The 22,397-nt window shown below is 41.8% G+C and overlaps 1 protein-coding gene across 1 annotated transcript in view; it reads right to left on the bottom strand.

Annotated features, from left to right (window-relative positions):
* Tom1l1 (target of myb1 like 1 membrane trafficking protein) overlaps nucleotides 1–22,397 on the bottom strand; it is a 44,657-nt gene that overhangs the window by 2,898 nt on the left and 19,362 nt on the right. Inside the window, exons 8-14 of the mRNA XM_034505785.2 lie at nucleotides 14,486–14,619; nucleotides 10,430–10,490; nucleotides 10,007–10,124; nucleotides 8,683–8,782; nucleotides 3,781–3,832; nucleotides 1,713–1,818; nucleotides 1,202–1,277 (exon numbers count right to left, since the gene is read on the bottom strand). Coding sequence (XP_034361676.1) covers nucleotides 1,202–1,277; nucleotides 1,713–1,818; nucleotides 3,781–3,832; nucleotides 8,683–8,782; nucleotides 10,007–10,124; nucleotides 10,430–10,490; nucleotides 14,486–14,619 — 647 coding nt within the window. The remainder of the gene's footprint in view (nucleotides 1–1,201; nucleotides 1,278–1,712; nucleotides 1,819–3,780; nucleotides 3,833–8,682; nucleotides 8,783–10,006; nucleotides 10,125–10,429; nucleotides 10,491–14,485; nucleotides 14,620–22,397) is intronic.

Genomic DNA, 22,397 nt, shown 5'->3' with positions numbered 1-22,397 from the left:
TTAAGGTTTACTAATAAATGGTGCCAAATGGCTGTCTAAGGGCCTAAATGAGGGGGCAGTATCTGATGCTTACATGCGCCAGGTCATTGGTAGTCATTGGTTAAGTGGACTGCGCTGAACTACAGAATATACTCTGTAGAGAAGACACATACTCCTCACTGCCACCACTTTCCTAGATTAGAAACATGTAGGCCTGGTGTTTCTACAGTATCTCAAAGCTTGAGAAATACTATTTTGGTTACATTAGTTTTAAACTATTGGTAATTAGTTTTTAAACGCACATTTTAAATTCTGCATAGATCAAACAAAATACAATTGGGACCAGCCAGATACAGATTCCAGGTTACCAGTTCTGAATAGTGATCTCCAAAAACTTGTTTTGACTGTTTTTTACAGCTGGGGGAGGGACAGTAATAGGATATAGTGCTGGAGAGACGGCTCAGCAGTTAAGAACACTGGCTGCTTTTCAGAGGACCTGGGGGCAATGCCTAGCACTCACACAGAGGTTTACAGAGGTCTATAACAACAGTTTCAGGGAATCTGATGCCTCTTCTTGCCCCCACAGGTACAGGTACACATGTATGCAGACATGTGTGCAGGCAAATAAAACACATAATACAACCCTATAATGTGCTTCCTGTCTATCCCATATACAACTCAGCAAACGGGAAATCATTAAGTGATGATGCTACCTTAAGGATTTCAAATTAGGAGAATTTTCATCTTTTGGTCAAGGTCTTGCCATGAAGCCTACACTGGCCTCGCCTGTGACCCCCCAACTCTTGTCTCCTCCAGGTTCAAAGTAGATGAGTCCTTTATGGCTATTACTGGCTGTAAAACAGTTTTAACATTAATACTTTTAGTGATATATTTGCCATACATGTTGAAGACCAAAAGTTCTTTTATTTGCCTTTTTGTGGCATTAACATGCTGTCAATGCTAAAGACACACTTGCCACCAATCTATGCAGAATGTTGGTTCCAGTTAATTCGTAATGTGCAAGCGTAGCATTTTTATTTCTCGGAGAACAATAAGGCCATTAAGAGCAATGACCACCATAAAATCGAATAAATCTTTTTAATAAGGTAATCAATTTCTGCCAAGAGCTAAACAAAGTTAAATGAATGTCCAAGCTCAGCTAGCTGTGTCTTCAAAGGGAATCACAACAAGACATAAATTAATAATTTTATAAATGACTTACTCTGTAGCGGGAGCTAAGGGATCAAACTCCATTACCTCGTAGTAATTGGGTGGCTGGAGATGACTGTTTTTTATCACTTTAGATGGAGAAAAAAAAGAGCAGTTAGTACACATTGTGCTCGTGAAGAGTGCACACAATCCATATCTATTTGATATTTAATAACAATATTGAATATTTAATTTAGACTTTTAAGCATATGATTCTAACAAATAGAACCAAAACAGGCTGTTCAAATGCTACTAAGTGCCACGGATCTATACATAAAATGTTCTCCAAGCCTCAGCTAAAACTGTATTTACTTTAGCGTGAACCTAGTACAACATTCAGTTCACAAGTATTTTTATAAGCTAAATGTGAGTCAAAAGGTTGTCATCCCTGAGTTTATTCCCTGTAGCTTCAATGGACAATGTGCTCTCCACATTTCTTCCCTATTTCTAGGTCATAATTTCTGGCTGATTCTGGCATTCTCACAAGTTTGCATATTTGATACAAAGCGTAAGGTCTTGCATACCTGGATGATTACTTGGCAAGGGTGGCAGCCTCTGGTCCGATGCTGCTGCTGTGGCAGTGTGTACGGTGACTGGCTGTAGTAATACTGAATTGGAGTGTTCCAGAAACTGAAGAGAGTATAGCACATGTTCAGGCATACATTCTACAGTAAGCATTTTCCTTACTTAGATTTCCTGGCTTCCAAATGGCACTGCGCCAAGACCCATACACACTCAACTGAGTGCGAACTAGTCATTTTTACTACTTTCATTTTAAAGCAATAACTACTTGTAAAATTGACTACTTTTCTGCGTGGTTTCATGCTCGTTATGTTCCATTTCCCACATAAAATGTAAAATGTGTTTAAAAAAAAAACCACTTTTTTTAAAGGAAGAATTGGAAATAGGCGGCTCAGTCTAGCTTCCGTTTCCCCCTGCATGTGAAATCTCAGCCTTGAACAGGAATGAGATTCCGTTTACGAGCAGGCATGCAGTGATGCTATCAGAGCAAAACCAACAAAGATACATTTCTTCTTGATCTAGGTTTAGCTAGCACACCCAAATAAAGATAGAATCTGAGAGTCTGAGTCAGGAAGATGGTGAACTTGAGGCTCACCCCATCTACATAGCAAGACCCTGTGTCAATCAAAAACTCTTCTTGAAATTTCCTCCTTCATCCTAGAAATATGTCCTGGGCATCTACTTATTAGTGGCCAGGCACTAGTAAGACTGGAAATAAAACAGACAAGAAATAGAAATCAGTGTCCAGTGGCCTGTTGTGTGGTGAAAGAGCAGGATATGGGAGGAGAGAGGCTGATGTAGAATGGGGTTCTGTTCTGACAGCCTGGGAATGAATGCCTCACCACTGGGGACCGTCAGGAAAAGTGCTGACTGATTATTACAGAGCTCTGAAGTCGGGAAGGCTATCATGGCTGAAGCATACTGAGCCAGGAGAGATCAGGAGTCGGGCAGGAGAGGTTATGGACAGAGTAAGATCGCTGGAGACTGCTCAGGTTTGTCTTGTTAAGAGTAGGTGATGTGATGAGTCCGGGATCATCTGGGGCTACATGGGATGGGGCTGCAGAGCATCGCTGGGAGGCAAAAGCTTAGCAGGAGTCTGGAGAGGTTATTCCAGTATCTACTGTATGATCGCTTAAGCTGGGGCATGAAAGTGGAGAGATGTGGACAGTGAGCATATTTTAAAGCAGAAGGGAAAACAGTGGGGTTGATGATATTTACAAGGCTTTAAGCACCTGACAAAGTGTTTAGTGAGATATGGAATCTGCTAGAAGAGCTGGTTCTTGCTCTTCTGAGAAGAGTAGTTACTGGGAAGAAAAGGAGCAGAGTAAATGATAGGAACTGAGTTCAGGGAGCAGGGTCTAGGCTGGAGTTAAAATTACATTGATTGTCAAATCTTGGTTATTTTAAGCAGGAACCAAAGCTAGGCATGATAATGCATGCCTTTAATCCCACTGTTTAGAGGGTAAAGAGAGGAGGCTGAGGAGTTTGTGGGCCACTCTGGCTAAAGGAGAAAGTGGGAGAAACAAAGGGCCCTAAAGGAATGAAGGTAAATCAGGCAGAGAGGGAAGTCTGTGCTTTGAGAGAAGATGGGATCCAGATAAGAAATGGAAAGAAACGAGGACTGTGTGAGAGTCATGTGCACAAAAGAGGAACTAGGACAGGAATGAGGCACAAGTGTGACTACATGAGAGACACTGTTGTCCTTTGGAGGAGTTTAGAGAGGGAGGGACGAATACTCCGAAGTCTTTGCAAATACAAACAATGTTGGAGGAACTACATATTTTTTTTCTTGCAGTGCTGGAGATCAAACTTAGGGCCTGTGCATACTAGACAGGTGCTGTACCATTGAGTTGTATATATAGAAATTATGATATCATGATCTTTAACCATCTTATCTAAGGGAAGTAAAATAAAATTTGTCTATCTTCAGAAGGTTGAGGTTGCCAACCATGGCTCTGTCAGCCAACTGTGAAGGTATGTGGAGTCAAGCCTGCGAGGCAACGAACAGTGCTTCTGGTCACGATTGGCGGCTGACTAGATGAACTTTAGCAAAAGGGCTTTGTTACTCACGTTATCGTATGTGTGACTTGAGGCAAGGTTTTGGCTGGTCCTCTGGGGAAACCTAGGATAGTGTGATAACACAGCATGATTACCCTACAGCAAGAACACAGATGCGAAAAGAAGATGATCTTCCTGCTCTGAAAAGAAGGCCGGCAAACTACACAAAATGGCACCCCACTTCACACTCACAAAATGATAACCATTGCCATCTGGTCTGAGTGCCTTCTAGGTCAGATCATGAAAGTCAGCAAACATATTGGCCTTTTGCAATGGTGGATCTGCGGCCCCGGAGTGTGCAAACGCAGCCTTCATTTATTTCCATCCATAGCTAACACCCATTACAGCCTGAACGATGAGAAGCAGTGCAGAACAAGGGTTAGAGAAGAGAGATGGGAGAGTTCTCATTCTGGGTAAAGTGGAGTGGGAAAACAAAAATGTATCTCATTACTTTTACAGAATGCCACTATAAAAGCTGGAAACAAAACAAAAACAGAAGCTATAGTCAGGAATGTGAAAATGGCTGACTGGGAAAGATGACCAAAATGTAAATTCCAGTGAACTACTGTTGAATTACCCTTCTTTGTATTCTCTAGACTTGAATATAGCCTGAACCCTAGATACAGGCATAAGGGATAACAGCCTTGAAAGGAAAGCTTCCACTTGCATGCAGGGAGCAAAAAGGACACCCCTAGCTGCCTCTGACCCACCCTTACATCCCAAACACAGTCAAGCCCACAGTGGCTGCCCTGACTCCACGGGCTACATGCACAGATAGAGGAGATTAAACTCTCAAAGGAGGGAAACTTCCTCTTCAATGGGCAGAGCTATGACTTCAACAGCACAGGAGGGCTGTGCGGCCGAGGGCCAATGATCTGGTTAGCAGATGATGAGATGAGCAGAGAACTGAGAAGCGGAGCACCAGAGAAACCACGAAGGAGAGAATCCAGGAAAACTTCCTCGTAAGGTTGTTATGAACTCCTAAGAGTGACCCGTGTACGTTCACGAATCCAGTCTCCATAGTGATATACAGATATTGAGAACACAATGCAAACTGCTGCTAGACTTCTGGTTGACTTCAAGGTGGTACATGGTGGGATAGATCTGAAATGCACAGCAAGGCTTTGAAAATTCAGCCGACTTTCAAGCCCCATATACAGAGGCAGGCTGAGATTGTGAAATGAATCTAACCAGGTTCTTTGCTTACTAAAATCAAAGTATCAACATTATCGATGACATTTTACCAAAACCAAGCATATACTAATAAAAATCAAAAAATGCCAAAGATATGATTTCAAAATGACTCCGCATATAAAGAACCAGAAAAAAATTTAATGTGTTAAGACAACAGCCAACAGAAATGATTATCTAGAGGACATGGATGCTGGAGTTATCCCAAGGAGATTTTAAAGCAGCTATTGTAGTGCAAATATTCCAAGATGCAAGCACTTACAGTAATAGTCTTAAAAATAGAGAAAAACGAAAGTGTCAGCTAACAAGTGGAAAACATACAGAAATAAAGTTTTTAAAAATTATGTTAGTAACAAATTCAGAATCAGTTTCATTGTGAAATGGAGATGACAGAAGAGTTGGTGAACATGAACATACACCATAGACATACTCAAGTGTAGGGCGGTGGGCTGTGAGAAGCAGCTGGGTGCTTGGTCAAGCGAGCTTGGAACCCCGGAACCTTATTGGACGGCAGGAGTTCAGCTCTGCTCCCAGGCCCTGGTTCTTTTCACTTAGCTTCAGCCCTTCAACAACCACTCACACAGAGAGGTCTATGGCCAACAGTCAGAAAACAGTGCCTCAACCCCTAGAGAGATTTACATACTAATGAGGTACCAGAAGGCCAGAGGGTGGAGCCAATTAAGCATTCTTCCCCAGCCCCTCCCCCTTCTCTCCCTCCCTATTTAACTCAGGTCTGCCCTGGGTTTTGGGGGGTGTGCATCCAGATCCATCCACCATCCGCCATGACACTAAAGCCTGTAAAAACCCATGGACTTTCTCGTGTCATTGGGGCTGCACCATAAGGAACTGTGGAGCCACAGCAGCCGTGCCTAACTTCCCTGTGGAGGAACCCTCTCTGAGTTTCCCAGCTGCTTTACCCACAGCCCCCAGCATTCCCAGCAGCTTTACCAACACTCAAGTTTGAACAAGAATGAAAGAGACTAACTAGCCGGCCCGAAAACACTTAGGAGATGGATGGTACAGAGCCAAAAACTGTTCTCAGAGTCCCAGCAGGAAAGCAGACTGTGTGTAGCACTGAAAAGAAATATGAATAAGTAAGCCCCCAAAAGTAGTTTGGTGAAAGACAGAAACTCATAGATTCCAGAGGGCCCATGCAGTGAATTGAATACTATCCAACCTCTCTCAAAGCATGTTCAAGTCATAATGCCTGGAACCTGTGTTGTCTTATTCTGAAACGAGGACACCATGCGTGTAGTTAGGGATTTTCAACTGGATGATGGGATTGGGCTTCAAGTCGATGGACAGTGACCTTAGAAAATGTGAGCAAGATTTTAGTTGCACCTAAGAGTGGCCCAGAGGGCAGAGGCAAAAGCTGGAATAGCCAATAAACCAGCAAAGCCAAGGAATACCAAATCACCAAAATGAGGACGAAGCGAAGCAGTTACTGAAAAAATGCGAGACAGACTGAAATCCAGACTTCTTGCTTGCATAACTATGAAATAATAAGTACCTGTGGTTTTAAACCACCATGTTTGTGGGAATTTGTAATGGCAACCATAGGAAACTAAAGTACTCAGCCATCCCTACACAAATATGCCCAAAGAAATCATGCCCACATATCACGAACTGCTCAAAATTAAAGAGAGAAGACAAAATAAAAAACTTAAGGCAGAACACATTATCTTCAAAGAATTAACTGGTAGATGCCATGGTTTTCTTTTCTTTTGTTTGCTTTTTGTTTTGTTTCATTTTTTTTTTTTTTTAAGCCACTGGTTTGTAATTCTTCTGGGATGAGGAGAAAACTAAGATTTGTGCCACTGAGTCAGAACTTATTTATAGATGCTGGCAATGTGTTATGTGTCCTGTGTCTTCAAGTTCTATGTGTGACGTTAGCAGTCATTCTAGTGATTCTAAGCACACTGGAGTATGATCTGACAGATTAGACATAAGTAAACACCAGTAGCTGAGATTTGGTTTCTTTAGAAACTTTCATGGAGACATTTGCTGCAAGGCAGATTTCTCTGTATTACTCACACGTTCTCATGTTACCCAGCAGCTTAGGATGACAGGAAAGCAGCTACTGCCTATCCCTAATGTAAGACTGCAGGTCCAAAGGATAGACATTGTCACTTGTCCCTTATAAAGTTACCAGATTTTGTGAGTGTATCTATTTTTGCAGCCAACAAGTTCCTACCAAACATGTCAACTCTGGCCAATCTGAGAGGTGAAAACAATATAATAGGGTGTCAGACAGAATGGTTCATGACCATAATCCTTGCGCTTAGGAGATGGAGGTAGGAAGATTGCTATGAATTTATGGTCAGCCTCGGCTATGTGAGTTTTAGGCTAGCCTGGCTATATAGTGAACTACTCTAAAAGAAAAAAATAAATAAAACTAACCAGCCAACCAACCAATCTTGGTGTTTTACCACTCTCCGAGGAATCTGAAAAGCATTGCACATGTTTATGAGCCACTGATATTTCTGATTTGGTGACTTTGCTAATTACTATGTGGATTTTGACAAGTTCCAATTTCTAAGTCCCAGTCTCCTCTTCTGTACAAAGGGAGTACTAATCAAACAAAGCAAACCAAAACAAAACTTTTGCAAATTATTATATAAACTCTACACAGCTACAGAGCACTGCTATACACAGGCATGTCATGAAGTTAGTATGGCCCTTACCCTCACCAAAATCATTCCTCATCCTCCTTGGTCACTGCATTTCCTATAACTGACTACCATGAACAAAATCAGGGAAAGAGTCACACTGAAAGCTTATTATGGGGTGGATTAAGTGCCACATTAGGAATTTTACTTACATTTCATGATCTTTGTATGATTCCTAAATAAAGTTCTTAGAGGAAAATGACAACTCACAGTGGCTATGAACTAACTTCATACTGTGCTAAACTGCTAAAAGGAAGCAAGGCTTAGATTTTGACACAGGTCCATCTGACTGTAAAGTCTCTATTTTTTTTGTACCATGTGTTGTATAGCAGTTTCCTCTAAGCCATCCATCTTGGAGGTAAGTTCCTTAAAACACAGGATGTTTAAGGAGAATTGACACAACAGGATGTTCTAAGAGGAATTTACCATTCCATCCTACAAGGAATCTCCTTATGCTCAGAAAGTAATCAACTCAATAGTTTCAGGAAGTCACTGAAACTGACCAGAATCACTAGGCCCTGCCCTCTCTCAGCATATCAGCTGTAAAGACTGCTGAGAGGCACTCTCAGACAAGATGAGCTGCCTAGAAGAGGCAATCGACCAACAGAGCCACCTGGAAGAAGCTGAGACTACTAAGCCACTTGGAAGAAACCGAAATATGCTGAGCTGCCTAGAAGAGGCCCAGAACTGAGGTGCCTGGAAGAGACACTATCCTGTTGAGATGACTACAGGTTTGTACAGTGATCTCCAGCTTTCATGAGCTGCCACCCCTGCTGAGATGGGCTTTTGGTGATTCAGCATCATCTTTGAGTCACTTCTCCTCCTGTAAATTACCCCTCAGCCACATTCCTATAAGGAACCCCAATAAAACTCATGGTTTACCAAGCTGGACTTCAGTAGTATTTATGCTTTGGTCTGTCGTAGGTTCCCTATCTGGGGTGAGTACACACTTGGTCACGTCTCCTCAGAAAGAGTGTCACACAACACCATGTTTTCTTACACAAGTAACCGGAATGCCATGGCATTAGGTCTGTGGTATTACCGATATACTTACAAGGTGGGTATTTCTGTATCTTCTGATGCTAGCAAATCCATGTGTGGCTGAAGACTGGGATACAAGTTGTTTGTTATAACAGGACTCGGAGAGCTGACACCTAGAACATAAAATGCATTTGTCTGATTTTTTTTAAGGCAATTTTTATCATGTCCATGTTTACCATCATTATTATGCTCAATTTCCACAGTTAAGAAAAAAAAAAAAAGGGGCTAATTTAGATACTTCTGTCTCCATAAAATCATAGGGTTTCTTCTAAGAGAGACTAAACACCATCATTTATACGGGACAGAGAAAGAGACAAGGGCAGACAATCCCTGCCACATAAAAAGGCTATCATAAATGGAAAATATTATATATGGGATATTCCAAAATCTCAAGCTCATTCAAAATGGAAAGGACTGCACATGTCTTCTAACCTAGCACAAAAGTGACCAGCTACAGTTTCTACAGAGCTTTACCTCTAAGCTCTTAAATTCCCATAATATTAAAACACCAAAAGGGAATAATTATCTTCTGTTGCCCAAAATCCAAAACCCATGAAAACTCTCCAACGCAAGTAGTTCCACAAATCTCACTGGCTTACATAAAGCAAGCCTCCAATACTTCAGAAATGAAGAAGGCTGCAGGAAACCACAAATTCAATACTGAATACTCTAGCTGTGGAAACACCAGAATGTAAGAGAAAAACAAATTATGGTTTGGTTGAACTCAAACTGTAGATTTTTTTTTCACTATGCTTATTTTGTAGCATAAGAAAAATTGTTGGAAATAAGGATAGACAATGCCAAAAGTTAGGTAAGGCTACTCCAAGCCTACAGTGCAAATAGCATTTCATTTCAAACTATTGCTTCTCTTCAGAAAATAGAAAAGGCTCAAAGGTTATGAGCAGACCTGGACCACCAACTAGCTTTCCTCACTACCTTCACATTTAACTACCATTTGCTCTTGACTCAAATCCCTGAATTCCCCTGTCTGCATCAATTAGTCCCTTATTTGATACTGTGGTACAGCAGAGAACTCTAGCAGTAACAGTTTATATTCAGAAGAGATTTACCTATCAGCTAGTGGGGAATAAAACTTACACGTCGGGTAAATTCCACTGAAGACAGTGGGATGAGTTCCAAAACCCTCCTCCACACACCCTACTCCTTTGCTGGATTTAGCCCAGCCATGTTGCAAGGAAGTGATTCTGTCTCCTGATAATAGTTCTCTGCTGGACTGACTTCTATCCTTCTCAGGTAGTGTTCAACTAGGAAACTAAGGAGAACTATTTCCCATCAGCCTCCTCTGCTGGTGAGAGAAGGCCTGGTTGCTTACTTACTTAGGCCTGAAAGCTGAGTGTTCACGGAGTTGAGTGCTCCCTCACTGGATGTAGGCACTGGCATGATGGGACTTAGGTTGAGGAGATCACAGGAAGGAGCGGAGGGCTCGTTGGAAGTCTGAAAACAAAGCAAATGAAGGTACAATGGAGGAGGGGAGAATCATGCAGCTTACCATGGCTCTCTCTACCCACATTCTTTTAGATATTTTTCAAGGCACCATAGCATAAAGTCTATCTTCGTAAGCACACGAGTCTTTATTTAATTAGAGTTACAACTTAAGAGGAAACCACGCCACCAAACCCACTGCAGGTTGTCAATGTCTTGTTTTCTTTTAAAGAGTTGTTTTTAGGGAATCTTTGCTTCCTGAAACACAATTAGTAAGATACTCAGTCATTTACCTTAGGATGTTTCTAATCACTTACATGGGTGGCTTCCATCTGGTTCCTCTTCTGTTCCAAATGCCTTTGTTGGTTTCGAGTAAACCTGTTTAAATGAGCAAAGTGCCACATCACTTATCAAACAAAGCCTAGCAGTATTAAATACCCTGACAGCCGCTACAGTGAGGCAGAGCCACACCCTTGCTCGATTCCTGGAAAACACATTTAGTAAATCTTCCAGGGGTGGGGATCTGGCTTAGATTGAAGCTCTGCATTCAGTACCCCATACCACAAACAGCCACCAAACCCTTCCTTATAGTTAATAGAGCACTAACCTTTTTAGAGAAAACTGTGAGGAAATATAAATACTGAGGGGAAAAAAAAAAAACATGTACTAAATCCCATTTTCTAAAAATTATCCTTACTACTAATAATATTACAATAGGTGTAATTTCTAAGCAGATTTTATTTATTTGTTTATTTATCTATTTATTTTCTTTGAGATAGTGTTGGGGGCCGACTTTTAGCAGAAAGCGGCTATCAGCTTTGCAGCCATCTTGAGCCATATACCCTGACATGAGACTTGGATTACAATAGCCTACAACAGCTGAGCACACTCAGATAATCTTGGTTTAGATACCTTGAGATTAAAGGTGTGTGAGATTAAAGGTGTGTGAAATTAAATGTGTGTGACTTAAAGGTGTGACTTAGAGATCAGATTTAGAGACAAGACCTAAGGGCATGATTAAAAGTGTGACCAAAAGGCATGGCTTAGAAGTGAGACATATAAAAGGCAGAGGCAGACAGAGAGAATCAGACACTTTAGAGAGAACAATTTGGAGTAACAGAGATTCAGACACTAGGAGTAGGAGTAGACATTAGACACTCGGAAGAGAACATAGGCAGTACAACTAGGAACTAGGAACTAGGAACTCAAGACTTGGGACTTGGACTAGGAAGAGAGACTGAAGAATAAACGGGATTGAATCACACTCTGTCTGGTCTCCATTCTTCAAGTCCGTCCTCACTCTATCTCTTGCTGAACCCTGACCAGTGGACCGGAGAGGCAGCTTGGGCTGGGATACAGTGGCCGCCAAGCATGGAGTGGAGAGGGCCACAACATTTTAGGCCGCCCAAAGTGGGGCAGCTCGGGCCTCAACATTTTTGGCTGCCCAAACGTGGGCTAGTGCGGTTCTCAACAAGATAGTATTTTGTAGGACAGGCTAGATCTATGATCTTCCTGCCTGAGCCTGGAATGCTAGAATTAGAGGTATGTGCCATGATGTCTAGCTATATTTAAACTTAATTGAAATTATACTTTATGTAATTGCATGTCACAATTAAATTGTGTTGCACTTTAATCTTAATTAAAGTGCAATTAGATTAGTAATTTTTAATACCTATAATATTTTATCAGAATAATCAACAATATCCTTGCCAATTCTTATTTTCAAATGTAAGATTGTTTCTTACTTTGTCATTATAAATAATTTTCATAAAATTGATCCAACAGTCACACAGATGGGCCTGATTAAACTAAACGGGTCATTTAACAAAACATACAAGTATGAATTTCGGAAAGACACTGGTGTGTATGCACATGTGTGTCTTTGACTTCATGCACATGTGTGCATGCATTCATGTGCATGCATGTGTGCAGGAGGGTAGATAGAGCTATAAGAGAGATAAGAGAGAGGGAGAGATGAATTATATCCATGAATTAACATGTATTCAAGTGCATGAAAAGTCGTTTGGTGTTCATGCCATCCTTAAGATACTTGATCCTAAAACGAAGGCTGCTTTTTTTTTTTTTTTTTTTTTTTTTTTTTTTTTTTTACTGTGTTGGCTTACTCTTCCATTGCTTACCCATCAAGGTAAAAGAGAAGCAGTTAGGACAGTAGAGGAGTAAGTAGACTAGTGATGCTGAAGAGGTCCACAGTACTCTCTACTCCCTACATGCCTGCAGGTCTGACTTCCTGAACCTCAAGAGTTCCGTCTGCTAAATGGGAAGAACCTTTGAGTCATTTCTTCACAAATAGGCTTTCAGGGGCAAAACCAGATAGCTCCACAGTGACACCACAGACAGCAGACATGGAACTGCCTTGCAAATTAAAATCTGCTTCAGAAACTCATGGTATTGCCATTATGACACATTGACTACAAATGCCTAAATACTTTAAAAGTTTATTCTGTACTTGAAGATGCTTATGCTTTAGAGAAGTGGTTTTCAACCTGTGAGTTGGGACCCCTTTGGCAAACCTCTGTCTCCAAAAATATCTACATTATGCCTACAGGCAAGATGGCAACTGGGGAACTGAAGAATGCAACAGGAATGAAGTCGGTTAGCCAATCTACCTTAGCTAGGAGATTTTCTTGGATATTAGAGACGAGCTCAGTCTGGTGATAAAAACAGTACTTGAAAAGGAAGCCCCAGAAGAAGCAGGGAGAGTATTAAGATGGGAACCATTGTGAAGCTGGCGCTGGGACAGAAAATGGAAGAAAGAAAAAGGTCGTGGGCCAAGGAAAGCAGACAGCCTCTACTGGCTGCAAAGGTAAGGAGGTAGAGGTCCTTTAGGGCCTACAAAAGGAAATGTAGTCCTCCTGGCATCTGCAATCCAGCCCAGAGACACTCATTTGCATCTCCTAACCTGGAGGACTTAGTTTAGGATATCATCATCATCATCATCATCATCACCACCATCATCATTGTGTGTTGCTTCCAACCATGATGGTCATGGCAGAAGAGCAAAAATGACAAGCATCTTTTCTAGAAGCTCCATGTCTCTATCTCGGGATTCAAGGACCACACTCACTGTGATACATGTTGTTCAGAGCCCGGTCATAACAAGCAATCCAAGTTCCTGATCTAGACCAAATAAAGGAGGCACTTAACCAATGGTTGGCAACAGAATCCTCCCAAATGAATACCAGACAGCAGCAGTAATCCTGAAAACCATGTGCTTGCCCTTGGATGTTTCTCTGCTTACAGAGATTTATGTCATAGGAAAGGGCAAGCCTCGTGGCTTTGTCCAGTGCATGGTGACTGGGCTCACAGTCACGTGTTCTTACAAAAAGCTGCTGTCCCTAAAAGGCGATGGGTGTGAGGCTGTGAGGGAGAAAGGAACCACCACAGTATAGCTGCTGGCTTTGTCTACCTCATTCGCTTTGCTTATTATTGATGTGTGTGTGTGAATGTGAATATCTGTGTGTGTTGGTGTGTGTGCATGTATATGTGCATGTGTGCGTGTGTATCCGTATGTGTGTGAAAATCTTTGTGACTTTTAAAGTCTTAATGGAGCATTAAAGAAAGTATCAGAGTATAATGCATCGACTCACTTGCCTCCAAGGGACAAAGTCACATGTTTAATCTGGGCGTCACACACACAAAAAATGTAATGGGTGTCAATATGCTGTTTTTAATATACATTATCTCACTGAATCCCAGAAAACAAAACAAAACAAAACAAAAAACAAAAAAACAACCCCTCCAAAGGTATTCTTTTTTTTAAAGAGGAGGCTCAGAATGTCAGGCAAGTAATCTGTATCATCTCACATCATCTGGGCAGTGGTGGCTCACACCTGTAATCCCAGCACTTGGGAGGCAGAGGCAGGCAGATTTCTGAGTTCGAGGCCAGCCTGGTCTACAGAGTGAGTTCCAGGACAGCCAGGGCTACTCAGAGAAACCCTGTCTCGAAAAAAGAAACAAACAAAAACAAACAAACAAACAAAAACCAAACAAACAAACAGAATGTTAGGCAAGTAATCTGTATCATCTCACATCTAGATTTGAATTTAAGCCTACTCACCTCTTTCATATGCCAGACTCAACTCATTCTTCATCCACTGCTTAGAAATGTAGCCACTGCACAGTTAAATAGTCCTAGTAATTCTCAGTGGCAACAGTACCTTCCTAAGGGAGACCATTGAGTTTCTTCAACTTGGGGAGCCGGAGCCACACACGAAAAAGCTATTCTATTCACCATGCCACCCCTACTGAGAGAAAGGGGATCTAGAATGTTCTTGTGGGCTCTCTAAATGGAATCTGACGGCATGGTGGTGAAGGGAGGGCTGGGAGAGGGTAAGGGCGGACCCTCTGCTCACCTCTCGCAGCCAAGGATGGCACTGTTCAGATCCTCATTCACCTGAATTAGCTCCACAGTCACGTCTTCATTTTCCACCACCACCAGGAGGTCCATGATCCTCTCCTGCATCTCCCGACCCGTCTTGTAAAGTTTCTGTCAGACAAAGGAGACGTTTCCTCTTCCATGCTAGGGACGGATGCTGTTTTAAAAAACAACCCCACCGGTCTACATTCATAAGTGGTCACTCCCATGCTGTCGTCCAGGGACCATCAGGATTTTCAACTGGGGACAGCTTTTCCTGCCCCCATCAGTGAAAGCAGAATGTTGTGATCTTTCTCTAAAAGAACAACGTGGGACACTGAAATGCTATGTGGAAATTCCACAAGAGCCCTGTTTAATGACTGGGCTATTTGGGGCTGGGGGTTGGGGCGGATAGAAATCACTTGTGTTTCACATTTTTAGTTTTCTCATTAATAAATGAAAAATAACCACTTGTCAACATCTACCTCCAGGGCTGGTGTGAAAATCAGAGGAGATGTATGGGACCCAGAGCTCTGTAACTATGAAGCATAAACATAAAATGCTGCTGTCGTTATTAGCGAGGGTAGAAGTAGTTAAGGAGTGTTTACAGCACGGGGGCATAATTTTACTTCCTGTTACATGTGCTCCAGCCTTTAAAGTTTATAGCAACATCACATTCAATATAAACGGAACCAGGATTTAAAAACTCATCGTGGATAATGACCTGATTTGGACTACTTAAAATCACTGCCTTGAGCCAAGACATTACCCCACAGCCGGCTTCTTCTCCTAGGCATCAAAGGCAGCCATAGAACACTTAAGTGATTCAACATCCTCAAGGCTCAGTCTGGGCATCTACATTTTTTCCTAACAAGCACACCAAAGTGTTTCTGAAGTATCCTGATATTTGAAAGCTGCTGCTTTGCAACCGACTCCCTTCTAGCAAACCTCCAATAAACCCAAGGTACACAGGCTGCTATTAGCATCCATCCATCTTGGCTACATTCTCCAGTGCCCAACAGTAGCAGGCAAAAAAAAAAAAACAACAAAACAAAAACAAAAAAAAAACCAGGATGTCTCTGCTCTCACAGGGAGAGCATGAGAACTTGCTTACACATCAAGAAAGTACCCAATCTGACTTCTCAAGGAAGGTGCACTGAAAAATGTATACTTCATTAAACCATTTAGAATCTCAAACAGTCTATTACGAGACTACTGACAGGAAATCCAGAAATAAATAAATCAAACCATTACTAACTGGCATTTAGACGTAGAAGTCACCACCTCTGCGGAAACATAAAAATATCTAGAGGACAAAATGAAATAAAAGGGAAGGGAGACTGGCTGGAGGGTGGGGTGCAGCGACAGGTAGGTGGTGAACAAGACATTATACCCAGTGTCAAGCCAGATAAACTGTCCATGGGGTCAAAGTTTTGTTTGTTTGCTTGTTTGTTTCCCAAGATCTTAAATATTTTCTGCTTTTAGGGCCATCTAGTCATGGGCCACTATTCAACTCTACACTACAATATCAGAAGAAGCCAGGAAAGGAAGGCCCGAAGTGGGTGTGGCAGGCGATAGGCTACAGGCAAAGAGATAAGACTTTGCACTCAGTAGACCAAAGGTGGCTCCAACACAGTCACAGGAAATAATGTCTTTGAAGTCCTACAGTGCCTAGTATACAGCAGGGTGTCAATAAATGCATCGCCACTGCCTGAGGAAGGGTTACTAGAAGATTTCCCAGATAATTAATATAATCTGTAACACACTATTTTCAGGACCCAATATCACCTAAAGAAAGGACCTATAGGATCTAATTGAACCTCCCTCCATCCTCCCACCCCCATCAACAATGAATGGTTTTCTTTCTTGCTTGCTTCAGATGGGACAGAAAAATTTCCTCTTGTTGCTCACAGGAAGGCTTGCTGAAACGAGGTCAAAATCAAGGACTACAATGGTGTTCAATGCCCAAGACAAAAAAAAAAAAAGTGTAGAAATTAATTGAAATGAATTTGCAGCCAGCCTCAATAGCCCCAGCCATGTGAAGATCCTCCCTTTGCCCTTTGGAGAGACAGATGGAGAGGAGACATGAAAGGAACAGTACATCTCAGCGGGCTTACAAAGCAGAATGTGGAAAAAAAAACTCTTCAAAAGCCAGCCCACTCTGATCTTTGCAGTTGAAGTCTGTCTCAGAGGAGGGCCACTCCACCTGCAAACAGCACAGATCCAAGCACTGCAGGGGGAAAAGAAAAAAACAAAACAAAACAAAACAAGGGCCAAAGTGTTCCACGAAGCCCTTGTTCGGCTACAGATGCAGGGGATAGAAAGCAAGGGACAGAGGTTAGTATAAATGACTACCACAGAACCCCAATAGTCTCTCTAGTAAAGGCAAAGTCAGGCTTCTAAGCTATAGTGCATTTAACAATTCTAAAGGCTCTGAACTACAACAAAAGGCTCATTGAGAGCTTCCTTTTCCCCAGTGGTCTCCCCTGCTTCCACAGAACACTTAGGGATTAAGAAATGATGCCCCTTTCCATTTTTGGCACCTACTATAGTCACCCCCCCCCCCATACAACAACAAGGAATGTGCCAAAACACAAACCAAAATACACAACAACAGCAAAAACAGAAAGAAAGGGAAGATGTCCAAACAGCCCCTTTGAAAAAGTCAAAACAGGAAGTAATAATGTGTTCATGAAGGCGTCTCTGGAAATAGTATCTGTATGGCAGAGCCCCTATTATCTGCCCACAGCACATTTCCTCTCACAGCACTCCCCACACAGCCTTTGAGAGACACGCAGCTCTGTCTGCTCAAAGGAAAAACTCTCTCACTCCAAAGCTGAACCACTTGTCAACATAACCCTCATAAGCCCCTGAACTTATTACAACTCTTTTTAACATCCGCGTCTATTGCCTGGACAATCCATTTCTCCAGTGCATTGGTCTTCTGCAGCCCCTGTCCAGACTTCCTTTGTCCACAGGTATTAGTTCTTCAACAAAGCATTGATAGTTACAACTCAGTGAATAATTAACTGACTCGTCTAGCACTAAAAGTGTGTGCTATGAACAACCATGTGAAGTGCTGTTGTTAGGCTGCTAGTTAAACATTAGTTGGCTTAAAGGTCAGTGAGGATGGCCAGCTCCTTCCATCAGCTTAGGACCCTTACATCCTGAGTTCTTGCTAATGCTAATTCTGAGGATGGAGGTGGGGGGGGGGGAAATGTATCACAACTGCTCCCCTTTCAAACGTGAAGTACTGGTAGTTAACTATAAGAAACATCGCCTCCATCATTTACTCAGTCGTTGATAAAGATAGAAGAATTTCCCTTGCCTGGGCAAGGCCAGAACCTCCTGGGCAAAAAGAAAATCCTGTTACACAACTTTGGAGAACAGCCTGAAACCAGGCGATGAAGAGAAACATGATATTCCTGAACATGTTAAGACCACTCAGGGAATAACTACCCCCTTAATGGCACACATACTTTAGATACCGTTCCCTCTGTGCAGTGCTCCTAACACTCAGGGGTCTGTGCAGTGCTCCTAACACTCAGGGGTAAGACTGCCCTTTCTAACTCGGAAAGCTTTTTCTTCTCCTTCTTTCCCATTCCAAACATCTGCCAGAATCCTAAGCCCGCTTGCCCTGATTACTCGGGTCATTCTCACTCCCCGTGAGCCCCCTCTACCCCCACCTCCCAAGCAGCTGCTCAGAATTCCGTGGTTTAGCCTGCTTACTTTCTTGACATTTTTTTTTTTCTTGGCTCCATCTCCCTCCTCACAGCAGCTGCCAGCTTGTTAGTCTTGCTGCTGTGTTCTCAAACTTCTGGGATACCTTTGAAACTCTTTTATCTACGAGACTAAGAACTTGTCAAAGGGACCCCATGTTTCTCAATTATGCTGCAATGGCTTTTAAAAGCAGAGGCCTTACTTAGGGGCTGCCTTCAGGTTCTCTCCAAACAAGCCACAGAACTAACTATTCAAGCCCATAGCGAAGGGCCATAGGCTAGCCCTCTACAGCCAGTCTTGGCTTCCACACTAGAAGTGAATTGGTCCCAATAGACATTGGGAGAGCAGGTTATTTATCTAACGCCACATCGTGTGCTCTCCTGCTCACAAATCGGCCCATTTCTAACTATGCCACCACAACTCTAAAGGGAAGAAGACAGACTCCAAGACACTAGGAAAGTCTGTTCTGTTCCACCTCTTACAAATGATAAAAACAATGAGAAGTGCCAAAGGACAAGTACTTTTCCTGCCTTTTCTTTGCCACTTTTTCTTTACTTTCAGGGTCCACCCCCCCCCCCCCCACTGATTTATAGATTATCTTCTGAGGACCAAAGTTTAGTTTCTCAAGATCTTATATTTCGCCAGCAAGCTAACTCAAAGATTTCTCTGTTTATACTTTCAAAACCTGAGTTCCCTTTATCCTTCTCCTCTGTCCTAGAGAGGCTGGGCAAAGCAAGAAAAGAAAGCCCACTAGGTAAGGCATATACCTGTGACTCAACTCAAATAACTGAGGCTGGAAGGCTGTGGATGCAAGGCCAGACTAGCCAGCAGCACAAGATCTTGTCTTAAAAACAGAAAAAGGAAGAAAAGAAGAAGCAGGCAGGGGGCCACTCAGAAAGGGGAAGTACCAAGAAGAAAACTAGATGTTCAGGGTAAGAGCCCAAAGTGCCCAAGGGCAAGCATGCAATGCCAAGAAGCAAATCCAGGAAAGATACATGGTGATTCTTTATTCCTGTGCCCATATCAGACACTTAAACCAGACTGACCACAGTCTCTCCAGCCTGCTCCTCTATACAGGCAAAAAGAATCCAGTCTCCACCCAGTAAAGTTCTAAGTCCAGGGCCACACAGTAGTAAGGACAACAATCTACCTCTGAGTCTCAGGAAGTATAGGAGCCCTGGGAGTCAGCTAAGGGCTTGACATGGGCTGGAGGAACAGAGAAGGGAGTCCACAGAAACAGATTTCAGACAGAAGGGCACAGAGAACAAGCTGCATACCAATGGAGTCTCTGGTAAAGTGTGAACAGAAGCACAGGAAACAAGAGGCCTTAAGAATTAGCAAAAATTCCCAGGTTAGGTGGATATGCAAAAAAGGTCCAACCAGTTTTGAGTGGAGACTTCTCTTATTTGCTAATAACTACCTTCCATCTGTTCTTCTTCCAGATCCAATGACCACACACTTACCACCCTCTTCTGTTCGGGTAACTATAGCATAAGGACCTCACAGGCCACTGGTTTCTGACAGGGTTCAATTAGCATCTCCTGCAGGTCTACGAGAAGGTGGCCAATCAGGAAGTAGTGCTTATCTCTCAACTCCCAAGGTTGATCTGCTATTGGTCCCCATAGTTCAGACAGGTATAAGAAAATTAGAAACAGTAAAAACTAAGAATCTAAAGAATCACCCCTTTTATCTCAAGTCAACCTTGGTTGGTCACAGTAATAAACATTTATCTTTAAACAGAGGCTCCTAGTCACTTCTCACCAGAGGAGAATATTCTGAGTTCATTGTCTTAGTCATAGTAGTTGCTTAGAATAAAAAAAAAAAAAAAAAAAAAAAGTTAAGTAGAATTAAAAAATATTTGGCAAAAGAAATTAAGAACAGCTTTGTTCACACCAGGTCTTTATGAATTGCTTACAAATAACATAAAAAGAAAATTAAAGTTAAATATTGTATAGTCTTCGTAATCAAGCTGAATCCTGTCAGAGTTGAACATGGGCTGGACTCTCATGTTGACTCATTACACAAGTGTCCTTACTGTGCTGAGCAATAGGCAGCCCTGGGCTCTGGCGTCAGAACAGTAACCAGCAAACGGCCATCATACCTGAAAACCTCTCCACATCTGCACCCACACGCCAAGACCAAAAGACATCATTAATACATTAATGGGATGATGTGTGAAACTCGGTTCACATTGTTAAATGGGATGTTTCAGCAGACATTTTTATTAAAGGATTGTTTGCCATGGATGGGTAAGAAAAATGGGAGGAAAATTGTAAATTCCTTCCTTTTGGGGCTTAGAACAGATTTGGGGAGATTGTGGGAAACTAGAAATGGTGCTGCAGCAAATTTTAAAATTGCTACCTGCCATGGACCCTTTCCTTTGATATTTATTTTTAAATTTTAATTTAATATACTTGTTAGCGACACAAGCTACAAATTTTATATCTCAAAATGGGTCAATTGTGTGTGTGTGTGGTTTTTTTTTTTTTTTTTTGGATTACTACATATGAACTATGAACGCCAATGACTGATTTCTCTTTCATTCTCCTATACTTGTAGGATGCCATTAATATTACTTTTCTTTATTAGGTATGATAAAAGCTCTTCATTTTAGACAACGAACATAAGTCCAATGAAAGGAGAGGACCCCAAGAATGCTGAGCAAAATGATCCAATATTAAGTAAAAGATTCTAAATAAAATATACCTACACTGACAGTTGAAATTAATGTGCTGAGCCATGTGTAGCAGTTACTCCTGTAACCCCAGCATTTAGAAGGCTGAAGCAGGAGAATTACCATGAATCTGACAGGCTGAGCCTTACAGCAAACACAAGAATAACTTGGATTATAAAGTAGGGACCCCGTTTTTGTTTGTTTTTGTTGCTCCAAGTTATATTTTTCTTATGTTTTGTATTATACTTTAGCAAGTAGAGATCCTCTGGTCAAATAAGTACATAAATGTTGGATTAAGCATCCTTTTAAAAACATGTATCAGGGCTAGAGAGATGGCTCAGTGGCTAAGAGCACTGGCCGCTCTTCCAGAGGTCCTGAGTTCAATTCCCAGCAACCACATGGTGGCTCACAACCATCTGTAATGGGATCTGATGCAGTCTTCTGGTATGTCTGAAGACAGCTACAGTGTACTCATGTACATAAAATAAATAATTTCAAAAATATCATATATTAAAATATATAACTTCACAAATTTTTAAAAGGAGAAATACAGTAGGCTTAGGGTCTGAGGAGTGACCATGAGGAGTGAGGAGAAGGAGGCAGAAATTGCCATGAGGTCAGGGGATTGTGAGCGCATGGCCATGAGGGCTGGCCTTTTGGAGTAGGAATGGCCCAGGCAGAACATGGCAAGTGATATCTCGGAGTTATTGCCGGAGAATAGGGAAAATATCATAGAGGGTTGATATCTGCCCAGCTCTGATGACTTAACGCTTACTATAAACATAAAAGTTTTATGTCTTTTATTTGGGAGGTAAATGATCAAAGGTGGGGTAGAAACTCCCAATTAATAGTCACCACAACAGTAACGAACAGAAGAATATGTAAAGAAGACTCCATACAGTGGATAGAAAGCAGCTTTAAAAATAATCACTATCCTTAGAGATAGAGGCGAAAACAACCACAACAAAAAGTTGGTACTGCTATATAAATCCAGAGTTTTAAACAAAAAGGCAATTAAAATAATGAATTTAGAGGGAAGGTAAGCTAAGGAAACCGACACATACATTTTTAAGGAACAATAGATCAAATATAGATTCCCCCCCCCACAAGAACTACAGTCCAAACAAATGAAGAAAAGATGAAAAGAGATCACAAACTCCAGCTGGAAATCTCAGTGTCTAAAAAAACTGTGTAAGACTAGAAAGAACAGAAGATAGTTGCAATATCTGAGGTAAGAACAAAATACTTCCTAAAATTGAAAATACACGTAAGGGTGATAAGGACCATGAAACTACCAAGCAGGATAACAAGGGTATTATAGATGTTTGTACACAAACATCTCACGGCAGAACAGCAGAGCTAAAAATATTAACGGGAGGAGCAGCCACAGAATGGAACCCAGGGGGAGAAGTCAGAGCCTGATGACTCCTCTCACGAGCATCCTAGGATACAGGAGAATAATGGGACATCTTCTTCCACAGACTCGGGAAAAATGATATGCCTATGACGTAGAATC

Source organism: Arvicanthis niloticus, chromosome 6 (genome assembly GCF_011762505.2).
Source record: "Arvicanthis niloticus isolate mArvNil1 chromosome 6, mArvNil1.pat.X, whole genome shotgun sequence".
Lineage (NCBI taxonomy): Eukaryota > Metazoa > Chordata > Mammalia > Rodentia > Muridae > Arvicanthis > Arvicanthis niloticus.
Note: the sequence above shows the minus strand (reverse complement) of the source record. Positions and strands in the feature narration are given on the sequence as shown.